The 22,500-nt window shown below is 40.7% G+C and overlaps 2 protein-coding genes across 3 annotated transcripts in view; both read left to right on the plus strand.

Annotated features, from left to right (window-relative positions):
• The window catches only part of LOC137972035 (monocyte to macrophage differentiation factor 2-like), a 15,217-nt gene extending 15,131 nt beyond the window's left edge, over positions 1-86 (plus strand). For both annotated transcript variants that reach the window (XM_068818837.1, XM_068818836.1), the window contains exon 7: positions 1-86. This exon is cut by the window's left edge and continues 210 nt beyond it. The gene's annotated coding sequence lies outside the window, so the exon portion shown is untranslated.
• A 2,721-nt stretch (positions 87-2,807) lies between these two features.
• LOC137972034 (trichohyalin-like) overlaps positions 2,808-22,500 on the plus strand; it is a 23,931-nt gene continuing 4,238 nt past the window's right edge. The window contains exons 1-11 of the mRNA XM_068818835.1: positions 2,808-3,171; positions 3,288-3,377; positions 3,493-3,564; positions 5,206-5,473; positions 6,584-6,714; positions 7,291-10,091; positions 12,161-12,329; positions 16,186-16,374; positions 17,567-17,845; positions 19,264-19,518; positions 20,579-21,662. Coding sequence (XP_068674936.1) covers positions 3,019-3,171; positions 3,288-3,377; positions 3,493-3,564; positions 5,206-5,473; positions 6,584-6,714; positions 7,291-10,091; positions 12,161-12,329; positions 16,186-16,374; positions 17,567-17,845; positions 19,264-19,518; positions 20,579-21,662 — 5,491 coding nt within the window. The 5' untranslated portion in view covers positions 2,808-3,018. The remainder of the gene's footprint in view (positions 3,172-3,287; positions 3,378-3,492; positions 3,565-5,205; positions 5,474-6,583; positions 6,715-7,290; positions 10,092-12,160; positions 12,330-16,185; positions 16,375-17,566; positions 17,846-19,263; positions 19,519-20,578; positions 21,663-22,500) is intronic.

Below are 22,500 nucleotides of genomic sequence, written 5' to 3' on the forward strand. Positions count from 1 at the left end.
ATTTGGCAATTATTTAAATTATTTAATGGTTATAAGTAACAGAGAACGGTCTGTAATGGAGCTGCGATTAAAAGTTCATTTAACAACGGTGCCTACAATTGTTATTGCTCATACGTTCTGCGCATCTCGAGATACTCGGGTTTCCTATGAGTGGTGCTTACTAACACAGGGATATTTTTTCGTGGTTCAAAACTATGCGGAGATAGAAAAACTTACCAAGTGCTCTTGGTATCCAAAAAGAAAGTTGGGAGTAACCATGCATTTTTCAGAGATAATTAAGCTTCACTTTGCAAAAAAAAAAAACACCATAAATTGCTTTGTATTTTAAAGCTTTTGAAAAATGCATTGTTACCTTCAATTTTCTTTTTGGATTTCACTAACACTTGTTAAGATCTGCTTTTCCCGCATGGGAACGAATTTGTCAAAAATTAATATTCTGACGGCGCTGTTTATAGACGCGCGGGTGCTCATGGGCTTGTTTCGGACTATTTAAGCTTTTGGCAGGTGATTTGTGTCATTCTACGTCGGTCAGTCTTCCTCGTCATTTCCTTTTTTCTTTTACGGAAAGATAAATTTATTGCGTCTCTAGATTTTGTCAAGATTAGTTCTGTTTTTTTTGGTCAAGAGCCGATATCTTTAATTATGGTATGTTAAGACTGCTAGATTTTCTTTAGTAATAGTACTCTTTCCACGGGGTTTGTGCCGCCGCTTTAGTAGAGGAATACGTTTCCACATACTTTTTGGCCACTTTTAAAGGGTGGTTTTTTTAAAGTGGTATTTCGTATCTGTCGAGGCACACATTCTAGTCTAGGCAATATGCGTTCTGAATTTTCCGAGTATAATGATTTAATCGACTTAAAATATTGTAGGATACCTTTGCTTCCGAGGACTGACTGACTCATCCTAAGTAAACTATTCACGTGGAATGTCTCGTGTTAGTGAAGTCAGAATTGACTATCATTGCCCGGTCAATGACCTCAAATTTCTCCTCTCACAATATTTGAATCCACTTTAGACTGATTGTGGAACATGAAATGCCATTTCCCCGTTTTCTCTTTGCGTTCGCTGGGCATAACTTGAGCCTGCTGTGTCCCACACATTCCTTTACAGTAATTCCGCTGTTAAGTGAGCCCACACAACACGAAGTATCACTTGAAGATTCGGTCGCTAAGTAACCGCCGCGCATGCTCATCACTGAGTTTCCACCCATGGCAGAAGTCTCTTTTACCGTACTCGCCAGTACAGCGAACGCAAAAGGAAAAAACCCTGGTAACAGGGAAATATGTCGTATATTTGAACTTCGGAATTGACATGAAATGAAAGTTTGATCATCGCAGTTAGCAACTGAAGCAGTTGCAACTTGCAAGCAAGTCTGCAAAAATCCAGGCTTGAATCATAATGGGATTTGTACCCATTTCTGTAAGGATTGCGCTGCACTTGCTCTAACCACTGAGCTGGTTTTCGGTAATTTTACAAGTAGGAAAAGGTTCTAATAATCAACACATCCAGGAGCCTGGCACCTCTGGTTAGCGCCAATGGCACCAATCCGCTACAAGGAGGAGCCCATACCGGGAGTGTACTACAATCTTGGACAAAATGAAATGAAAAATTAGTACCCCCTCCCCTCAAAATCAATTATAAATCCTCGCACAAGTTGAAACCATTTTCGAATTCTCACGGCTGGACTGGATCTAGCATGAACTTTCAACTTTCGAACAAAGAGGCGGTTTCAGCGGTTCGTCTCTAAAACAAACCTTTTTAATAACACTTTTTTACCCGCCATGTGTAACAACCTTTAGCCTTTTTAATCATCTTATACTTTTTGAAAGTTCCATACAATTGAAATATTATACTTTCCATTTTATCGAATATTGTAAATAGTTTCTTGTTATATATATAATTTTGTAACGGAACGCAATTCAGTCTTGCGACTGTCATGTTTTAATGGTTAAATAAACTATCTATCTATCTATCATGGAGGCTAGTGCGGGCAAATCTTTTCAAATGCAAATTAATTTGCCCGCATTAGCCTCCATTTCATGCTAGATCCAGTCCAACCGTTAGAATACGAAACTGGCCTAATTGGAGAGAGGGGTGGTGTTCATTTTCCATTTGAAATGTCCAAGATTGTTGGTCTATTCTATGTAACGGCATTTTCACAAGTCAAACTATTTTTGGACGAGTTCTTAACTACGATTTGGTTTGCACGAGTGACCATTGTCAATCCCATAGGCAATAATCTCTCATGCAAATAACTTGTGGTTAGCTGGAAAGGTCGACAAATACAATAAAGTTATGCCTTTCTTAGTCATGTGCTCCTTCATACCGTGAAACGTGGTGTAAGCCTCGCACAAAACGAGAGCGCACAAAACGTCCCGAGAGCCGTCTTAAAACTTTTGTTTAGGCCTAATTGGGCCTAAGGTTAATACAGAAAGTATCCTAAACATACATAAAAGCTAACCTTAGGCCTAAAGAAAAGTTTTAAGACGGCTCTCCCGTGAAACCTTAGGCGCTTTGCATTCCGGAAATTGCGTGGAACAGATTTCGGTATAAATTTCCGGAATTGCGGGTATACCTTGCGAAGTTGAGCTTCAGTTGCCGAACAACCGGAAAATTCCGTCATATCTTCCCATTCCTTTTCGGTTCCAGTTTTCAGCTTTATTTGTTTTCTTATTTTTGGCAGAAAATTCGTAGAACTTGTGAACCATTTCTACGCGTGTTTTTACGCGATTCTTACAGGTTTTAGTGGGGTAGGGTAAGTTTGTTTTTGTTACAGCTTACGCATGCCTGGTGAACGTTGCGAAATGGACCTGCCGTCAATTTGATTTTGCTGCAGGGGCGTCACAGATGGCTTTAAAAGAATTCTGAAAAACTCACTTAAAATACTTGCTGTAAAGTTTGAAGCTTACAGCGAGTTTTAAGTCGCCGTTTCATCTATGGAATAAGGTAGTCGAAAGAAAGCCGCGATGTCTCATTTCTGTCAAGAATGAAACAGCAGTAAAACCTCCTTGTTCAGTTATGGCTGACCGAGCTTGCAGAAACTTCAAGCCAAATGTATTCAATAACAGCAAGTGTCAAAACTGTTTCAAGCTTAAAGAGGCTCATAGCTCTTCCGTAACTAGCTCAGATGCATCTCTTCAGAACTATTCAAGGAAGCCGTCGACTCAAAAGGTAACTTTTACAAATTTCAACTTGAATATCGTCACTTAAGCTTACTCCTATTGTTGCTGCAGATCTTACTCAGTTACGACCCACAGCACTGTAATTTTTTTGATTTACTGTCCTAGTTCTATTCAAGAATTCGGACTGTTGTAAAGTCTGGAGTTTTATGCATCACAAACCAAGATTCCATCGAAAATGGACGTGTCATTGCAACGGTGGGTTTATTACCGATATTCTCTTGCTCCGTTTGTGAATTTGTTGATATTTATTATCATCAACAAGGAATGTGTGTTTTTTAATGTGATGTTTTCTCTCTTTTTTATTCTTAAGCGATGGAATAAACGTTGGTTCGTGTTGAATTCTACAGGGACGCTTGATTATTTTTACTATAACGAAGAAGAGGTATGGAGCGCAGAAATTTAGTGAAATTAAGCTGATTATTTGGTTGAAAGTTGCAGTCCAATCGCTGTGGTCAGTATTTTAGGCAATATTAAGCTTTAATACCCTTTAGCTTATCCTTCTAGTTCAAACTAAACTTAATATATTTAATTCAATTCGAGACATCTCTCGCTGTGAAAATATGTTTACGATCACCGCATGAACTCCCTACCGGGATGCATTTAAAATGCTTCTCTGTAATACATATATAGCTTCGCCGTTTCACTCACTACACACAAATATTTGCTCTTAACGAAGTGTGCATTTTTGACATATAGACTTCTGAATGCTATGACAGGCTGGCTGTTTATGTATCTCAGCTTGTGCATAGTGCAGATAATTGATAAAGCCACAAAATTCATTTGGTCACAACCTGTAATCTGAGACTGACAATTTGTAAACATCGGTAGACATTTGACAGTCTTTAGGCTTGTTAACCGTTACATCGTCCCAGGATTACTGTTTGGAATACGGGCATTTAGGTGAACCGGCATAAATTTGCCCACTAGGAAAGAAATAAAATCTAGGCAATTTCAAATGACAGTAAAATCATCGTACACTTGAAAGAATGAAAAAAGCGTGCTCGATTTGTTCCAAAGTAAATAAAGGCTAAAGTACACGAATGTCGTTGTAACAGATCTCGCGTTTGCCATTTGAGGATAGTAGTTTGTGTGGTCTTTTTGGTGTGTAGTATACAGGTTTTTCTTAAATTAATTGTGTACACTGTACATTAAAGGCAATTTATCCTAACAGTTGCATTCGTTACTTGTAAACATTTACTGTAGGAATTCAGAGAATGGAATGATATTGAATACCTCTGTCATTTGCTGGTTCAGAGTAGATCTCAAATTAACATTTTTGGTAGCATATTCTTGTAAGAAGTTGCTACTTCTCGTAAACCCTTTTTGTTTACTCATTCAAAAATTAAAAGGTTCGTTTTTTTAAGCTGATGATAAGAGTGTCAAAGGATCACTTGTCAATAACTGAAATCCCTCTTTAATCCCAATTATGAAGATTAGAGTTCCAGTACAGATTATTAAATTTAATAAAAATGCCCACCTTAAAAAACACATCAAGATGACACCTGGGCTAAATAAAGGATGGACAAATTGGCCTGGCTTAGGGGTCACTGGAAAAAAATCCAGTTTGATGCTAAAAATGATTGCTAAGCATTTTGATCCTTTAAGGGCTTATTGACAGGGAAAATACTTTTTGCCTTCTTCCAGCAAATGAATAGTGACCACAGTGCAGTGTTTTACATTAATTGCACCCTCAACACTCTTTTAAACCATTGTAAATTAGAAATTTAATGAAATAAAGGTGGTTGTTTTTATTGTTTAATTAAGGGAACTTGCATATATATATAATATAATGCACACAATTTTAGCAACTGGGGACCGCACATATAGAGAATGCTTGGAAGTAATGTGTATCTAGTAGGTATGGGACTGACGCAAAGACAAGTGCTGTAACTTTGGGAAATCACTGTGGCTTTTTTGCGTAAATGTTGTTGGCTGACTTTTCAGGAGTAACTATCTGACAGTGGTGAAATGTCAGGGAGCATATTTCCTCAGAAACTTATGCTTTCACTTTTCTTCATTGCAGAATTCTTCCACTGAAAGGTTAGATGGAACCATTAATCTTGACAATTGCAGTGGGATCTTTATTGCCGAAGGAGACACTGCTGAACCATTCTCAATCGGTTTGAAGCTGGGAAAGGTCACCCATTACCTGAAGGCTGAAAATAGACTGGAGTTAGATAATTGGTCACGAGTATTGAAGCCCTTTGTCCATGCCTCTCAAGCTTACATTCCTCGACGCACTTCAAGTTCCAGTAGTGTGAGCTCCACAGAATCAGATGTATTTGTTCATGGTGAGTTGTCATCATAACATGTGTCATTAATGTGTAGTGCCTGGTTCATCCCTAGTGAGGTACGTAATGTGCTAATGAAGGCACAATATTGTTAGACCAAGTACGGATGTCATGGCTATGCCGTGGTTTCAACAAGGTTGACAACTGATGAAAAGTGTTGGCTATTTCATTCAGAGAAGTCAGCTACTTTTTTCCCTAAAAAAAAGATGAAACACAGGTTCTTTTATTCCTGAGATTTAAGCCAAGTTTGACAATGACAACATAAAGTCGTCCCCATGTGATCATCAATTTTACTTCTGAAATGTGTTTTTTGGGAGCAAGGATGGCGCAGTGGAGAGAGCACTCGCCTCCCACCAATGTGGCCCAGGTTCGATTCCCGGACCCAATGTTATAAGTGGATTGAGTTTGTGATGGTTCTCTACTCTGCTCTGAGGGTTTTTCTCTGGGTCCTTTTGTTTTCCCCCCTTATCACAAACCAGCATACAGCTGTTTCCGTCTGGCTGTAAGCTGTGCTCCAAGGTCACACATGGACCGTTTAGCGGCAGGCAGAGGTGCCACAGTATGCTTTGAGATCGACCTTGTTGAGCTTCGTTGTTTCTGTACTTGCGATGGCAATTAGCCTTGACAATATTATTATTATTATTTTAAAAATGGCAGGCCCTCAGACACCCCTACAAAAATTGGCCATTAGGCCACTTGTTGATGTAGTCAGTTACTCTGGCCAAATATTCATATGCAGGCTTAATCTGCATAGTGAAGGGTGGTGACAAGCACATTTTTTCCTTGCATTACATCCTATTGTAAACCCTTAGCCTTGCCACAATATTAGTTTTGTCCAGGATGGGTTGCATTGTAGTAAAAATTGAATCCTTTCAAAAGCTTGCTCTGCAACTTTTTGTTCCTGACGGTTGAGATACCACTAGAATCACCATTGGGAAGCAGGGCTTGCACAAAAGGGACAGCACTCGCCTCCCAGCAATGTGGCCCAGCTTTGATTTCCAGATAGATAGTGACATACCCACAAGAACAAGTTATCTGGTCTTTAACAACTGAGGCCAGATGATAAGGGGTTGTTCATGAATGTGTCCTCTTTCTGTTGATGCGTTGTAGGTGTATCATCCAATATGGGACGTGTACCAAGTTTCAGTAAGTCGGCAGTTTCTCGGACCATAAGCACACCACAAAGCACCACCACTGTGAGCTCCAGAGGGCAAATAACAACCGACGATCAGCACACATCGGTGAGTGAAAATTGTCGTAAAGTTTGTGACAGAAACTATTTGCTGGAAACACATTTTTCTGTTAACTGTTTTAGTTATAGAAAATATTTGTGTTTTTGTTCTTTGGTCAATCGCAAGTCTTTTGATACATTAATTTCATTTTGGTCTAAACTCAAACGAACTGTGTTATAAGCATCACGTTGTGTCGTGGTTCTATAGCCGAGTACAAGTGCTCTATGAACTAGGGATACTGCAGCAGGTTAAATCAAGTGAAATTTTGTTCTTTGACTATTGGGGGGGGGGGGGGGGGGGGGGAAATCGAAAAATCCGTGGAGAAATCCGTGGAGAAATCTTACCGTGAAAGGACAGGATCTTAGTTAGTCTTTAATCTATTAAAAGAAATCTTTAGTTTGTTCCTCATTGAGCGTGTTTCACTAGGTGTAGCCATGAAAAAGCGTAATCTGGAAACGAATCATAATTACACAAGCTACAGTTCGTCAAGCAACTGTAGAATCCGAGGGTAAATAAAGATATGATGATAATGACACGTTCGTTGGTAGTTTATTCTACATAAAGTAAATCTTTGTATTTTCTCAGTTCCAACTGGAAAAACTGAAAGATGAAAACAAGCGTTTACGAGAACAGAGCGTGTTGACAGTCAGGCAGAAGGACTCGGCGCAAATCCTCGAGCAAGAGCTGAAAACGAAAATCAATAAAATTAAAGAATTGGAAAAGGAAAATTCCCAGTGTAAAGACTATCAGAAAGCGGTTTTATTCCAAGAAAAAGAGCTGCAAGAAGCGAGGTCCCAAGTCAAAGATTTGAGACAACAGCTGGACGAACGAGAGAAGGTTTTACAACAACAGAAAGGAAAACTTTCGATTCACGCCAAAGAACTTGCAGAGGCCAAAGCTGACCTACAGGAGGCCAACAGCATCATTGGGATTCACCGAGCAAATATTGAATCATTAAAAAGCGAACTTTCTTCTGTAAAAGGAAGTGGGAAAGAAAAACTTATTTTAGCTGGAGAAGAACCGGAGAGTGACCAAGTGTTTAGTTTGAGTACTGAAGCGAATGGCCACGAGGGAAAAGGCGAGCCAGTTCATTTCGATTCGAAACTTACCGTGCTTATGCAAAAATTAAAACAAAATGAACGAGAGTTGCTAGTGAAATCCAGGGAACTTGAAAAAGCAAATGAAAGTCGTGCCAAGGTGGCGAAGTATACAAGATCGCTTTTGCAGGAGCTAGAGTCAAAATTAAGCAACAACGAGCGAAAGCTCGCCGAAGCCGAAAACCAACTTTTGAACAAGAACCTCGAGCTTGAATATGAGATGGAGAGAAGGAATAAAGTCGAAGAAGAAAATGCTCGTTTGTTTTCTGAGCTAGAACTGCTCTCGCAAGAGCGCAAGAAAGATGGACTTTCAAAGGAAGTTGTCGACCTTTTGACCAAAGCAGAGAAACGCGTTGCGTCTGAAAACATTGTACCTACAGGCGCCGAGGCGCAGTTCTCCCGTGTTGAGACGAAATTTGAAGATAGCGATGAAGCGAGAGATGAACTAGCGGCTCACGGGGAAAAAGTACGGTCAAAGGACCGATTGAAAGAAATGAATCGTGAACTAGAAAGCTTGAAAAGTGACTACAATTCTTCGGAGGTTGATTTGAAAAAGAGAGAAAAGGAACTCGAAAATTTGCGCAAAGATTTTAGAAGACTGGAAGATAAAAACGCTGATTTGGTTGAGAAAAACCGAGAGTTGGAGGAGAGACTACAAACGGTAGAATGCGAACTTACAGAGAGCGTGGAACGGGAAATATTACTTAAGACGGAAAGCGAAACGGACGAAGGAGAGCGATGGGATGTAAAGGAGCGAATCATTGGTTTGGAAGAAGAACTGTCGATTTACAAGGATAAAGTAAACGAAATGCAAGCAAAAATATTGGAGAGCGAATTAAATAGCGTAAATGCAGAGGTTAGTCCAAATCAGCTGCGTCAATTAGAGCGGCTTTTAAAAAGCAAAGAGGATGAACTACGAGAGAAGGAACGGAGGTTTGCAAGCCGAGAAAAAGAGTTCAGACAACAAGAGGAAGCAAAGAGAGATGAGGTAGGAATTGAATTGAAAAGAGAGAAACTTCGGCTCGAGGAACTTGAAAGTCAGTTTGGTAAAATGCAAGATAAATTGGAAGCAGAGGGGAAAAAGTTAAAGGAAAAAGACAAGGAACTTGACGAGATGAAAGAGAAGACTAAGGCCATGGTCTTTCGACAGGAAGTCGAGAAGCACGTCAGAGAACTTGAATCCGAGTTGAAGGAGAAAGAGAATACGGTGTCTCAGAGGGAAGTTTCTTTGGCAAAAGCTAAGGAAAGAATTGCTGAATGCGAAGAAAAGATAAGGGAATATGAGTTGGCGGCTGCCAACAGTGACAATTCAGCCTCATCTGAAGATAATTTTGTGGGAAGGGGGCATAGTGAAACAACCACTGAGGATTTTACAGAGTTGAAGAAGAAACTAACGGAGGCCGAGGAACGGATCAGCAGGTACGAGAACTTCGCAAAGGATAACAACTCCAAGCTTATAGCTAGTGAGGAGAAGGTCATAGAACTTGCTGAAGAGTTGGCAAGGCGACTTACTATTGAACAAGAAACGGCAGAATGGATGGAAGGGGTAGAAAGCAATCTTTCGTCCAGGGAAGAAGAATTGATCATAACTCGCGAGAATTTGGTGCACAAAGCCAAGGAGCTTGACAAAGAAAAAAACGGCATTTTGGAGGTGATGGAGTTGTCTGTAAAATACATCAAAGAACTTGAAATCGCCATTATGGACGAGAAAGAGAATTCGAAAGAACTCGAGGGGCAGCTGGACGATGAGCGACTGCGCGTGAGACAGGTGATCGAGGAAATGAAAGCTGCAAAGACGTTGCAAAGTACGGGCGAAGGAGGTGATAACGATGTTGTCAAAGTAGGACAAATCGAAGAGCGCTTGGAAGTTTGCGAAAGAAGCAGGGAAAAGGAAGCAACACGAATCCAGGAACTGCAGACTGAGCTTGAAGACTCCAAAAGGAAGTTCGTGGAAGAGTTGAATCAAGAAAGGAGCTCCCACGACGACGAAATCCGAAAGATAAACGAGGAAACTTTGAAAGTGTCTGGCGCAGCTGGTTCGGAGGCAGACGAGTTGAGATTGAGGCTGACTTCGCGTGTTATAACTCTGCAGTCCGACATCAGCGAGCTCAAGGCTTCGCACTATCAAGAGATAGAGAGAATCCGAGGGCAACACAAGAAAGACTTGGAGAAGGCTCGTCGAGAAGCCATCTTGGAAACCAGCGTCAAGGAGGTGATCCCTGAAGGAAACGTAGACATGGACTCACGAGTGATGGAACTGGAAACGGAGTTGCAGAAAATGACAGAGAGGTAATTTAAATCAGAACAAATTACAGGAATCTGTAGAATTTGATTAGTAATCTTTCAGCTCATTTCTCATTTTTTCGCGAAATAAGTAAGTTTGCAATTTGCCGAAAACTCAAATCTAAGGTTGATAAAATTGGCATTTCACTTGTTCGGCGTGGCACGAGGGAATTTCGCATCCCATAGCGAATAAATCACTATCCGACAGTTTCAATCCGTGCGACGATACTTGTATTTGCGCACGTAACGGTGAATGTGCACTCCAAGCACATCAAAGTAAAGGTGTGTACAAAAAGTTTGGCCAACGTGTAACGTGAAGTATATCGCCCCCGCAGGCTCGAGGAGGTAAACTAGAAGTCCCCGCGTAAAAAGGGTGAATGCATAAATTGGTAGATATTGTAGGGGCAATCAATCTCGATTTGCTCAAACGTGCGCGCAAGTAGTATTAGGGAACTTAAGCAACGACAACGGCGACGGCAACGAGAACGTCACAAATTTGCATATTTAGTGGGAAAAAACAGTAGCTTTGCACGCCCTGCACGTGCGTTTTTCACTTTTGTCCATTTCTTTGCCGTCGTCAGCAAAACAAAAACGTGAAATGGGCAAATTTGAGGTTTTAAGGAGAACGTCAGCACTTGACGATAGAGTTTCATTTTCTCCCCTAAATTAAGCGCCGTTCCGACCAATGTCGTTTTTGAGGAACTACCACACCCTTGTCATATTGAAAGGGTTGACATGTTTACGAAGTGATAACAATGACGCGAATTTATATTTTAAGATGAAGTTCTCGGTGCCGTTCCCTATTGGTGTTGTTCAACACGACCGAGGTGTTTCAGGAGTCACGAAGAAGAAACTCGCAAAGAGAACCAAAGTGCTTTTCGGGTTAGCGATTGAAAAATCAAGCATTGAAGCAGAGTCGACACAAATCGAGTTGCCTGGCTCAGCTATTGATCTTGTCCGGACACAAATCCGAAACACGGGCGACGATTTGTCAGACGCAAATCGGAAACAGGGGCGACATGTTCAGCATATAATTTAAACGCAGTTGCCTTTCATAATACCGTAGGCGGCGGCAGATGTAGTGAAAACTATTACTAGTTTCACTCTCTGGACAGTGACTTATCCACCGGATAAAGTTATCCCAGTCCGGTGTTTTAATAACGTGGGCCAGGTGCAAGCTCATGCATACGCCGGCTGCAATTTACGCCACTTGCCGTCTGGCAAAAATTCCCAGACAATTTTAAATCCCATTTGTTTGGAAAGGGCGTTGTAACGGCGGTATCATTAGACTGCGGTAGGTAAACTGTCGAGAAATGTCGTAAACTGTGTTCCTTTCAAGGCAATTGCGTTTTATGTTTATTCTTTGTGTATCATATTCTTACAAAAACCCTGCAAACTTGACTCGAGTTTTTTTTCGTGTAGCGTGATCCGTACTCAAAGTTTGGCCGTCGGATTAGCAACCCCAACCGAGAAATCAACGAGCTTAAAATAGCGGATATTTGTTTACAGATAAGCTCGGCAGAGTTCTCTCCGAAATAAAAAGAAAAGTCCTTTTTGTTGTCGAATTTAGACAGGACAATTTCTACTTATTCCGGCTCGACTGACTTCTGGAGTTTCGACTGAGCAAAAGATGCGATGAGGAAAAAAAAAAGCCATTTAGTCCGGCAGTTTGGTTAACGTCCTATAGATTACCAGTGGTGTGGTTAGATCTGACATGAGAACGTTACGTACCGTTACCGGTTTGTCATTGATAGTGACGGGTATTCTGACGTAAGAGTGAGCTTTATGTCGAGTGTGGATCTCGTTTTCAAATCAGAAGGACCCGAACGTGTTGCTCAGTTGGACCCAGAAACGAGGCGCGTTAAAGCGTCGCCGCAAACTTGGGCCATGCTAACTTCACGTTAAGGAGCGCACTTGACAAACTCCAAATGTACAGTAATGAACTGCTCAAAAAACCGCGGATTTCATAGACAGACGCGAGAGTCGTTAAACGGAATCGCACCATACGGTGACGCGAAGTCGGGTTTTCACCACAGAGATTTTCTCGCAGATAACCCTGTGTTGTTTTGCACTAGATACGAGAGTCAAATGGAGTTGTTAAAGAAGAGCCATTCGCGTGAGATGGGCAAACTGAAACGAAGCAGTATGGACGGATCCGATGGGCTACAAACTGAAGTGGCTCAACTACAAGTCGAGATGGAAAACATGAGTCAGAAATACATGGAAGAGATTGAAAACCTCAAGGTATGTGCTATAGTAAATTGTCAACGGATTGACCTTTAACCTCATAGAGACCGCAGATAAACAAGAAACCATTTCTGCCCTGTGTACTCTTCCCAGCACAGATGCAACGATCATTGCTCTGTTCGAGCCGAGTACAAGGAGACCGTGGGCCAAAAATAGCGCGTTAAGTTTTACTAAATTTTCACGCATTGAATTTAATCGTGACCCAAACGTCGAATACTCTTTGCGTGAAACTGTTTAGCTTGTTACATCTTCTTTGGTATTTTGACGTCAGAAATACCAGATGATTGAATTGCAATAGCTCGATCAGTCCATTCCATTGTCTTCTTTTGCTCTTAAACCGATTCGTTGAAGGCGATTAAAAGCTAATACTAGAATTGTTTGTCAGATGCAGTTACATAACACCAGCCCTGATCAAGTTTTATTTGTTAAGTCAGCTTTGTCTTCGAGAACAAGTCACTATCCTGAACAGATGTTTTGAAGTCCACTAAGAACGTTTAAGCAGACACTTAACGGTAATTAGATATGATAACACAACACGTTCCATGACAGTAACGCGAGGCACCGAGATCTCGCGCGTGTCGTGGGTTCCGACTTCTTTTCTCAATTAGATCAACACGATGCTGTGCACTACATTCCTATAAAACTTCGCAGGTACACGAAATTTAGTAAAATGAAAAGTGTATTGCTTTTTAAATAAAAAAAGAAATAATAAACGGAAAAAAGTGTGCGCAACATTAGCAAAGCAGGAAGTTTTTTAATACGACTTCTCACGGTTTTTTTTGTTAAATCTGCGTGATTTATTAACTTGTCATTCTGTTTATTTAATTTAAATTTCTTGCAGCGTACTAGTTGTTTTAAAGTGTCTTCAATTATAGAACGGTTTTCAATTGAGTATCGAAAGTAATTAGCGAATTGCTTTGGTTTTGCATTACTTCACTTAGTGATTGGTTTAAAGTTCTCTCGCCACTTTTTCAACCAATCAGAAGCGAAACCAAAATCATTCGTGGCTCGCGCGTGCACCTTTCCCGCGCGTTGTGTCGGCTACGTGTAATTACTTCGAGTTTTGATTGGTTCACTGGATAGTCTCCGTCCTAGTAATTACTTTGGTTTTGGTTTTATGACACTCGATGGAAACTCGCTCTAGTAATTTCTATTTAATTTATTTCATTTTCTTTTCTTTTGTTTTCTTCACGTCAGATTATATTACTTAAGTTAGAAGAGTAAAATTAGGTGAAGAGGAGAGGAACGCAAATTTATAAGCAGAACTTTAATTTAGCCAGGAACCCATGTCTTGGAGTGACAACTTCATTGTATTTGTGGAACGGCGTTTTTACAGACCGAGTTATTTTTAGATTGATTTTCCTGCGAAACCAGACCATTCCAGCGAATCACACATTGACCTACAGTAGTAATGGAGTGTCAGGCTGCTGTTCTAGCTGAACCCTAGCCTATTAACCCTCTTTCTATCTACCAAACAATTTCACCGTCTTTTTACTCGGAATACCTGAAAGGTATCCGAGTTATGATCTCGGTTGACTTTGTTCGGTGCAGCGGCAAAATGGACAATAGAATTACGAGAGCTGTGACTTCATTGGCTGAAAAGCAATGTACAGGACCCCTTGGAGCAATACATTTCACCTCCTTCTTTGACGAAACAACATCACAGAAAAACAACCTTGGTGTCAAGTGTCGTTGGAGCGCGAGGCTTCAAATAGCCTCAATTCTAACATAATTAGATGAAAATCCGGATTTCTAACATGCAGTGGAGCAACCAAATCGATGGGTGCTTTGTTGCATCCCAGAGTGCAAGAGAAGTAAGTCCATGGTGGCAATAGGCCCGCAGCGCGTGCATAAATCACGAAAATAAATAGGTGTGTTGGAAGGGTGCTTCAGTTTCAACAAATGAACCCCAAAATCGGCAAGAATTTGTGGCGCTGATGAATAATAAAGCAGCTTCTATTCCAAAACAATCGAATTACCTGATGACAAATAACCTTGTCTAGGAGAGTGAAATTTTGACTTTGCAGAAACAATGGTTAACCTCAAGAGTTGGATGATTGTGATCTTTGTGTTGAATTTGCACATAGCTTGTCAAACTTTATAACACTTGAAAGGAAAAAAAAACAAACTAAAAAAAGACAAAAACCCGGTGACTTGCCGTCATTTTGACATAGATCAGTGTATCCTTTGTTTCGCGATTTGTTAATAGTAAACACGCAAGGTAACTTGATCACAGGCGGCCGCTGAAATTGACATCACTTTCGATTTTGCGATTTACTTGTGCTGCCAAAAGCACAATAGAAAAATTGAACGTATCAAAAATCTCCCAAATTGTGTTACGCTGCTGGTAACTTTTTATATTTGCGATACAAAATTTATGGTGTTTTCATGTCGCAAATTTTGTTGCTGATGGCCAAATATTTTATTCTTGATCGACACTTCCTAAAAACTTTCCTCTGCTCACCGCAAATCAAACCACTCCTATAGCTTGATCACCCATTGATTATTTGTAAACACTAAGCGATGTCCACAGATACCTTACCCGTTGTTATGAATGAGCCATCCAGACTTCAATTCACTGCAGAAATATTTACTTTTATTATATAGATACTGATGAAATACCAGGATTTCTCCTTTACTAAAAAATCATATCTTCACCGCGCGCATGCAGTGAACGTATCATTTTTATCTTTTCACAAGTAACGAACACGATTAGCCAATAAAACGCGAGCTTCCTCTTCATTGTACGATACTTTTGTGCTTTAATATAATTCTTCTCTACTACATTAACATTTTTATTGCAAAATTTTACATTATCATGATTTGTTTTTCATAACTTTCATATCTTCTTTCATGTTACACAACATGCGTGTTTTAGCGGTTGGTGAACAAGTTTTCATCATTTCGAAAATGAATAAAACAAGTTGATTTAAATCTAGACATTTCATCAATATCTATATAATAAACAAAACATTACATGGCCGCTTGGGGATACGAATTTTATCTTGTGCTGAAAGTATCTCTCACTCGTTCGCTTCGCTCACTCGTGAGAGGTACTTTCAGCACTCGAAGATAAAATTCGTATCCCCGCGCGGCCATGTAATATCCTCTATTTCTTCCGTGCTTAGCAAATTGGAATATCAAAAGAAAGGTTGACTTTAGGCTATTGAATCCTTCTAGTTTGCTTCTAACTCTTCCAAAATGTATCACCTTACGTTTGCGCGACATGGTATTCCGAGTAAAACGCTTAAAGAGCGTCTTGTTGTTCACTTACTGTAGTGTACTAACTCTGCAACTTACTGTCGTGGTACTGCATTCTTAAACAGCCTTACCTCTGAGGAAAGGAGAGCAGAATATCTCCTGGTTTAAGACAGCTATTGGTTTTGACGTTAAGTCGAGAGACACGGCATACTTAGGATAGACAATAATTGTTTTTATTTTGTATCATTTGGCTTATCTTCCTGGTTAATCGACCGTGGACAGAAGCACATGACCTCGGTTAACTTGCAACTCTCTTCCATGGAACAAAGCTGGGAATTTTAGGGCACCAATTTTATGCCCAAATAAGGGCAAAAAAGAGCGAAGCTGTACGCAACGGGAAAATGCGCGAGCTATACGTTACATCCAAATAAGGAAATTTTTAAACTCAGTCAAGAAACCCCCAGCTCTGAACCAGAAGTCATGAGCTTCTGCCATGGGTAAATAAGGATTTACTTCTACCTGTTCTAACGTTTTTAAAATTGCAATCATGCTCATCTGGCGCTCGGCTCTGTCGTTCACGCTTTTCTATTGTCACGATAGCGTAGCGTTGCGTGATAACTCATGCCTTTTCCCATGTTATCTTTGCTATCAGGTTCAACATGGAGAAGAACTGGAACAGCTCAAGCGTGACATGGCAGTTGTTTTACAGGCGTCCTTAGGAGCCGCGCCTTCACCAGCGAGGGACGACTCCAACACGCAACTTAAACAGCGAATCAAAGAACTGGAAGGAGAAATCGAGGAACTCGATAAGAAATACAACGAGGAGCTCAAGAGTGAACGGGTCAGAGGCAGACAATTTTTTTTTGTAAAAAGTTGTGCTTTAGAGGTCAGGGCCCGGTTGTTCGAAAGCCGATTAACTTAATCCAGGATTAGCGTAAACTTTTGTTCCATGTTTTCAACTTTTTGGTTAAAGTTTCTTTTGCTTATTTTTGTTTTTCAAGATCGACATCTACTAATGTAAATTTTATCCGAATATCAGCGTCGAAGAGCATTTGGGAGTACAGAAAGAAACTTCTTGGTTAATTTTTAATCTGGGATTAGCGTTAATCGGCTTTTGAACAACCAGCCCCCTTTACGTCGAAAAAGCCTACTTCGTTCCGATTTTAGAGCCTTACTCCCGCGACAAAGTTACTCCGTATCTACAAGAAGTCAGCAGCTAGTTACACTCTTTTCTTACATGTAAAAGATGTTATTATATAGTTAAATGAAACATCATTTTTATTGATCAGGGTGGGACGGACCTGGTGTGATGTGATACTGACTTACCTGTCACACGCTTGTTCGACTCGTTCTAATGCTACAAATTAAATGTGGCGCCGAAAATTTACTTATGCTAAATTTGGTCCTACCTTTATTTTGCATGTACCTTCATTTGTACTACCCTTGGAAAAACATGAGCAAAATACGCTTGTGGCATGTACTTAGTATGTTCTTAAAAATTTTGGTTAATTTCTGCCTCAACATTGTTAAAAATTTTTTTCTAATAAAAAAAAGTTATTGTGTGATTATATGGCAATAGACCCGCCAGCCCGTTTCTCTAAAGCCCCGTAACTTTTCGGTGGCCACAATTTCCTCTGTATGTTAACAAGGAAGAAGAACTCTGCCTTTGTGATGTCATCTGAAATTGTTAGACTTTCAAGTCTTCTCGGATAAGGACAACAAACCGTAGGCCCCTTCTCGCAATATATTTTTTGTTCATATTAGTAAGTTCCCTGTGGGGCGTTAAAGAACCGACACACACTATTCGAGAAGAGTAGGGGATGGAGTCCTAGGTGTTGTGGCTGTCCTGTTCTCTCCAGCAGAAGTGGCCGGCTTGGCAGTGATGTCTCTAAAAAGGCTTATGGTGTATGAGGCCACCAAAGCAGAAACAGCCCAAGTCAAAAAGGGAGTTTGCCGAATGCTGGAGCATGTAGAGGTAGATCAGCCCTACAAGATTTCATACTAACCTGACAGTTCTAATATGTGTGTTTCAGGAGAAACAGCTGCGAGAAATTGAACAAACTCGGAACGATATGATGACAGTCATCCAAGCCATCAGATCTGAAAAGTATCGGATGGACTCCGACGTTAGCGGTGGGGGAGTTGAAGTTGATTCGTCGCAGAAACCCAAAGAACTGCAAGAAGAGTTGTCGAAGATACGCGCCGATTACGAAGCAAGGATCACTGATCTACAGGCAAAACACGAGGAAGTTTTGCGGGAGGCCAAGAAATTCCAAGCTGTTCCACGTGGGATAACAGACCATGAAACTGAGGTGAGGAATTACAATCGTGCTGCACATGCGGGATGTACTTTATATTTGCACGTGCGGCGTGCATTGCGCATGAAGCACTTGCTGTGTCAGTGTCCTATCGTCGTTTACTGTCCTTTGTGTTAACAAAACGCTAAAAGATAAATTCGAAGTTTCTTTGTTACTACTTCCGCTTGTCCGTTAGACACGTCCATTTCGCATAATCCGACTTCCCGCCTCGCAGTCTTCCGACTTCCCGCCTCGCAGTCTGCTTCAGCCTTTTCAGCCACCACTCTGACTGGTTCGCGCCCTTTGCTTCCGCTTCGGCCATTGATATGTCCGTTTCGCCCAGTGCCACTTCCGATTCGCTCGATACCATATCCATTTTTCCCAATGCCGTATTCGTTGCTCCTCCGCTTTGCCCATTACAACATTTGCTTCACCCGCTACCACAGCTATTTTACTTACTTCCCTATCTCTGTGACCAGGAGCGAACAACTTGTATCCCTCGTATTATCGTTTTCTCCGACGAGGGCAAATATAGGCTATGGAGGCTTCGGTTTATGAATTTCTCACTCGGCCTTATTCCGCTTTGATTGGAGGAACTGGACGAACAAGATGTGGAAATGGGCGAAGCGGACGTGGTACTGGGCAAAGTAACTACACAATTTTTACGACTTAAACAACTTTTGCTACCCGCTACTTGTGAATTTCACACTTTCCTTTCCTTAGGCGCAGATTGGTCGAATTCGTTTCCCAAATAGTTTAACAACACTGCACACACAGTAAATCGGTTATTTTGTGAATTTATATTGAATAATAGTCTCAAGAGAATACTCTGATCGCCGGGAAATTGCTGAATTAAGCTTCATTTAAAATACAATAGATAATCAGTGGCATCTCATAAGAATTCAGCCGTTTTTTCTTTTGTCAATTGGAGTGGTCAAATTTTGCCTATGGACCAGGGGCCAGTTGTTCAAAAGCCGATTGACGCTAATCTCAGGTTAAAAATTAACAAAGGAGTTTTATTCTCCACTCCCAAATGCTGTTCAATGCTGATATTCGGTAAAACGTTAAATTAGAAGAAGTCAATCTTGAAAAACAAAGTCAATCTTGAAAAACAAAAATAAGCAAAAGAAACTTTAACCGAAACGTTGAAAACATGAAACAAAAGTTTACGCTAATCCTGGATTAAGTTAATCGGCTTTCGAACAACCGGGCCCAGGAGCTCAACGTTACTTCCTAGGTGGCAATTCTAATCAGTAGCCATTTTGTAGAATTTGAAGAAAAGGGTCATCGAATCGATATTATACAAAACCAAACGTGAAGCAGTGAATTGTAAATTTAGGGGACACACTCTCATTTTGCTGATTCACGGCATCTTTGGCCGGCGTCTATCATTAGTATAAAGGTGGCCATGTCATTTTTTCTCATGTGTGCAGGATGATTCTCAGCTTAAAAATCGAGTTCAGCAGCTGGAGGCTGAGTTAGCAACCTGCAGAGAAGATTTCCAGAAACAGCTTCAACAAAAAGATGATCAACACGAGGACGAAGTGAACCTTCTCAAAGCGGATATGCTGGTCGCCATTCAGGTGGCGCAGAGCGGGTCGATTCCTCCGATCGGCTCCAGCCAGCAGTCTGGCCCCCAAACGTCGGGCAGTACAATCACACGTAATGGGGTAGAGCTCTCGCTTGAGGTGAGTAGCCTAAGAAGGCTTGGCATTTCGTAGATAAGCAGCATTTGCTTTTCTGTAATTCAAAAACCGCTAAAGTGCGAGGCAAATTCAAACGCAAGTGGTTGCGATAATACTAAGGACGTTTACTCATTCGTCAGCAACGCATGCGTAGTCGAGGTTTTTGTGAATAGGCGTGGAAGACGCCATTCTGATTTCAGCATTAATCACGTGTTTGCGTGAAACAAGACTTAGTGTTCTTTTTTAATGCTACGTTTACTCATTTGCGTTGGCGTTGCGCGAGCCAAAGACACAGTCATTTCTTTGCGTGGGCGATGTACCTGAACACCAGTGTTACACAATCTAAATGGGTAATACCCATATAATCTAAATTTAGATCAGTGGGTGCAAGCCATCTCAGATCATCATCCGAGTCATCCAACCATGCATGCACCGTATTTAGGTCTAAGCACCCATCTTGAATAGTGCTGATGAACTGTGTTTTAAGTCTAAACGCCCATTCTAAGTAAGCAGCCATCTTAAATCGATTAGCTTTCAATATTGGTAAGGGGTCTCTATTTAAGTATTATAAAAATTTGCCTTCATTCAGCAGCGTGCTTCGATGGTGTGGTGGTTATCGATGATTCCTTACGCGTGGCTAACGGACTAGGTTCAACCTTTTTGTCATCCATGTCCGTCGATCATCTTAAACAAAAAAATCCTTTTTTCCCCTTTTTTTCCCTTTTTTTTTCCTGACGAGAAAATTTCTAAGTATAGGGTAAACTTCATGTAATTGAAGTGAAAGAGTAAACGCATATTTAATGAGTTGCTTGGATGACTCGGATGATCATCTGAGATGGCTTTCACCCACTGATCTAAATTTAGATTATATGGGTATTACCCATTTAGATTGGTGACCTGAATTGCCACAGCCAATTTTTCATGTTTATTTCCTTCCTTTTACACTAGAGGATAGTTGAAAAATAATGGTCACAAATTAACAAGCAAATCTGTCTTGTCTGAGAGTGCGCAAGTCATCGTTAAACATAGCTCTTCATTTTCCGGTTGTTTTCTATTTGGTTAGGATGCTATCGCAAAGATTGATGAACTCGAGAAGGAAATAGAAGATAACAAGGCAAAATTCAAAAAAGAAAAAGTAGATTTGGAGAAAAGCTTAAAGAAATCCGAAGCCGCGACAATGTTTGGATTGAGGAGAACAGAGGATATGAGTATTAAAATTTACCAGATGCAGAAAGAAATGGAAGCCATCGATAGAAAATATGAGAAAGAAATCCAAATGTACAAAGACGCTTTCGAGCGAGAAAAAGATCAGAAAAGTCAGATGGGAGACTGGGAAGCACTGTCCTCAGAGAACGACAGCTTGAAGTTGGAAATTGACGAATTGGATTTGAAAATCGAAGAAATGGAAAGTGTACATAGCGCGGAGATAAACATGTACAAGCAAAAACTGGGCGATGAAAAAATGCTGAATTTGGAGGAGTTAAGATTGAAAGTCAAGAGCTTAGAAGATGTTATTGAGGGGCAAAAGCTTGAACATGAGAAAGAATTAGAGGATTTGAAACAGCAGAGGGACGCTTCAGTTCAAGAGTTAGAACGACGATACGAAAACGAACTTGAATGTTTGAAGAACGAGCAGAAGGTTTTGAACGGAGCCAGCTCTAAATCAGCGATGGTTTCGTCGCTGGATCTACAACAACGAGACAAGAAGATTAAAGATTTAGAGTTTAGGATTGAAGAACTTGAGACTCTGTTGGAAGTTAAGAGACGGCGGCATAAAGAAGAGATCAAAAATCTACGTCAGAGATTGGAGGACGAACTTACGAAGCACAGTGAAGATGTGCGCTCGCACCGAACCAGAGTTCGGATGCTTGAGAGGCGAAAATCTGAGCACTCGATTTCGTTCGGGTTGAATATGGACGACGATTATAAACGAATGTACGAGGAGCAGAGATCGGAGAATATCAAACTGAAATTTACCAACGAAAAACAGAAGAAGGAGCTTGAAGAGTTACGAGCTAAAATGGAAGAGACAACTGAAGCGCTAAAGGCGGCTAAAGCAAAGGAGGCCGAAGCTAAAGAAGACAAACCTGAAAAACCGGACAAACCGCCAAAACCGACTCAGTTGCTGGAGAGACGAACACCGCGTGGTAAGCTGGGATTTTTGATCTTTTTGAGAAGCAATCATTGTTTTACGAACGTTAGTTGTGTGAGTCAAAGCGGTGCAAAAACCAATTTCTTTGTAAATTGGGCAAAAATATCAAAGGGAGGGGTAGAGGAAGAGCTCTTTGAATCAATTTTGACGTTCCAAGGATTTCGTGCGTTAGTGTGGAGAAGGAACGTGAAAGCTTAGAGGGTCTGCCAGAGAGGTTATTTCGGAGTGTGTTGCATTAATTATCGAAGATGAATTCGGGACTTTTTGGGTTTTACAGCATTAACATCATAAGTAATTTAGGCTCAACTGACAGTCGACCAATAAAATCATTAATAAGTTGACCAATGACATCTACAATTGTACGACCAGATTTTTTACTCTACCATCTACTGAAGTTGCACAGATCACTTTACTCTGAACATGACTTCGTTCAGGTTGTCGAAACGTCAGTCAATGTTATCTCAAACAGTCCTTCTCAGGACTACATTCACCCGGACGATCGTGCTTCAACTTAATTATGATATGACTCCTGAGTTCAAACCATTTTCAATTTTATAAGTAATGGGCTTCGAAAAGGTTGCACCATCTTCTTTGCCAATCAGAAACGACCGCAAAACCAAGTATGACGTTTTGCCGCGCTTCGCGACAGATACTCGTATAGAATTGGCTTGTCGACGGTTTGCGTCTGTTCTGATAACGCAAAAGTTCCGAAACTTTACGGGCCATTTTCAGGTGTCACACTTCCCTTTGTAACTCAAGAACGGAGAGGACTTAAGTCGTCAAACTTCACAGTCATTTTCTGTTTTTGTTACCTTGAAAACATGTTAAAAGAT

This window comes from Montipora foliosa, chromosome 9 (assembly GCF_036669935.1).
Source record: "Montipora foliosa isolate CH-2021 chromosome 9, ASM3666993v2, whole genome shotgun sequence".
NCBI classification, from domain to species: Eukaryota; Metazoa; Cnidaria; class Anthozoa; order Scleractinia; family Acroporidae; genus Montipora; species Montipora foliosa.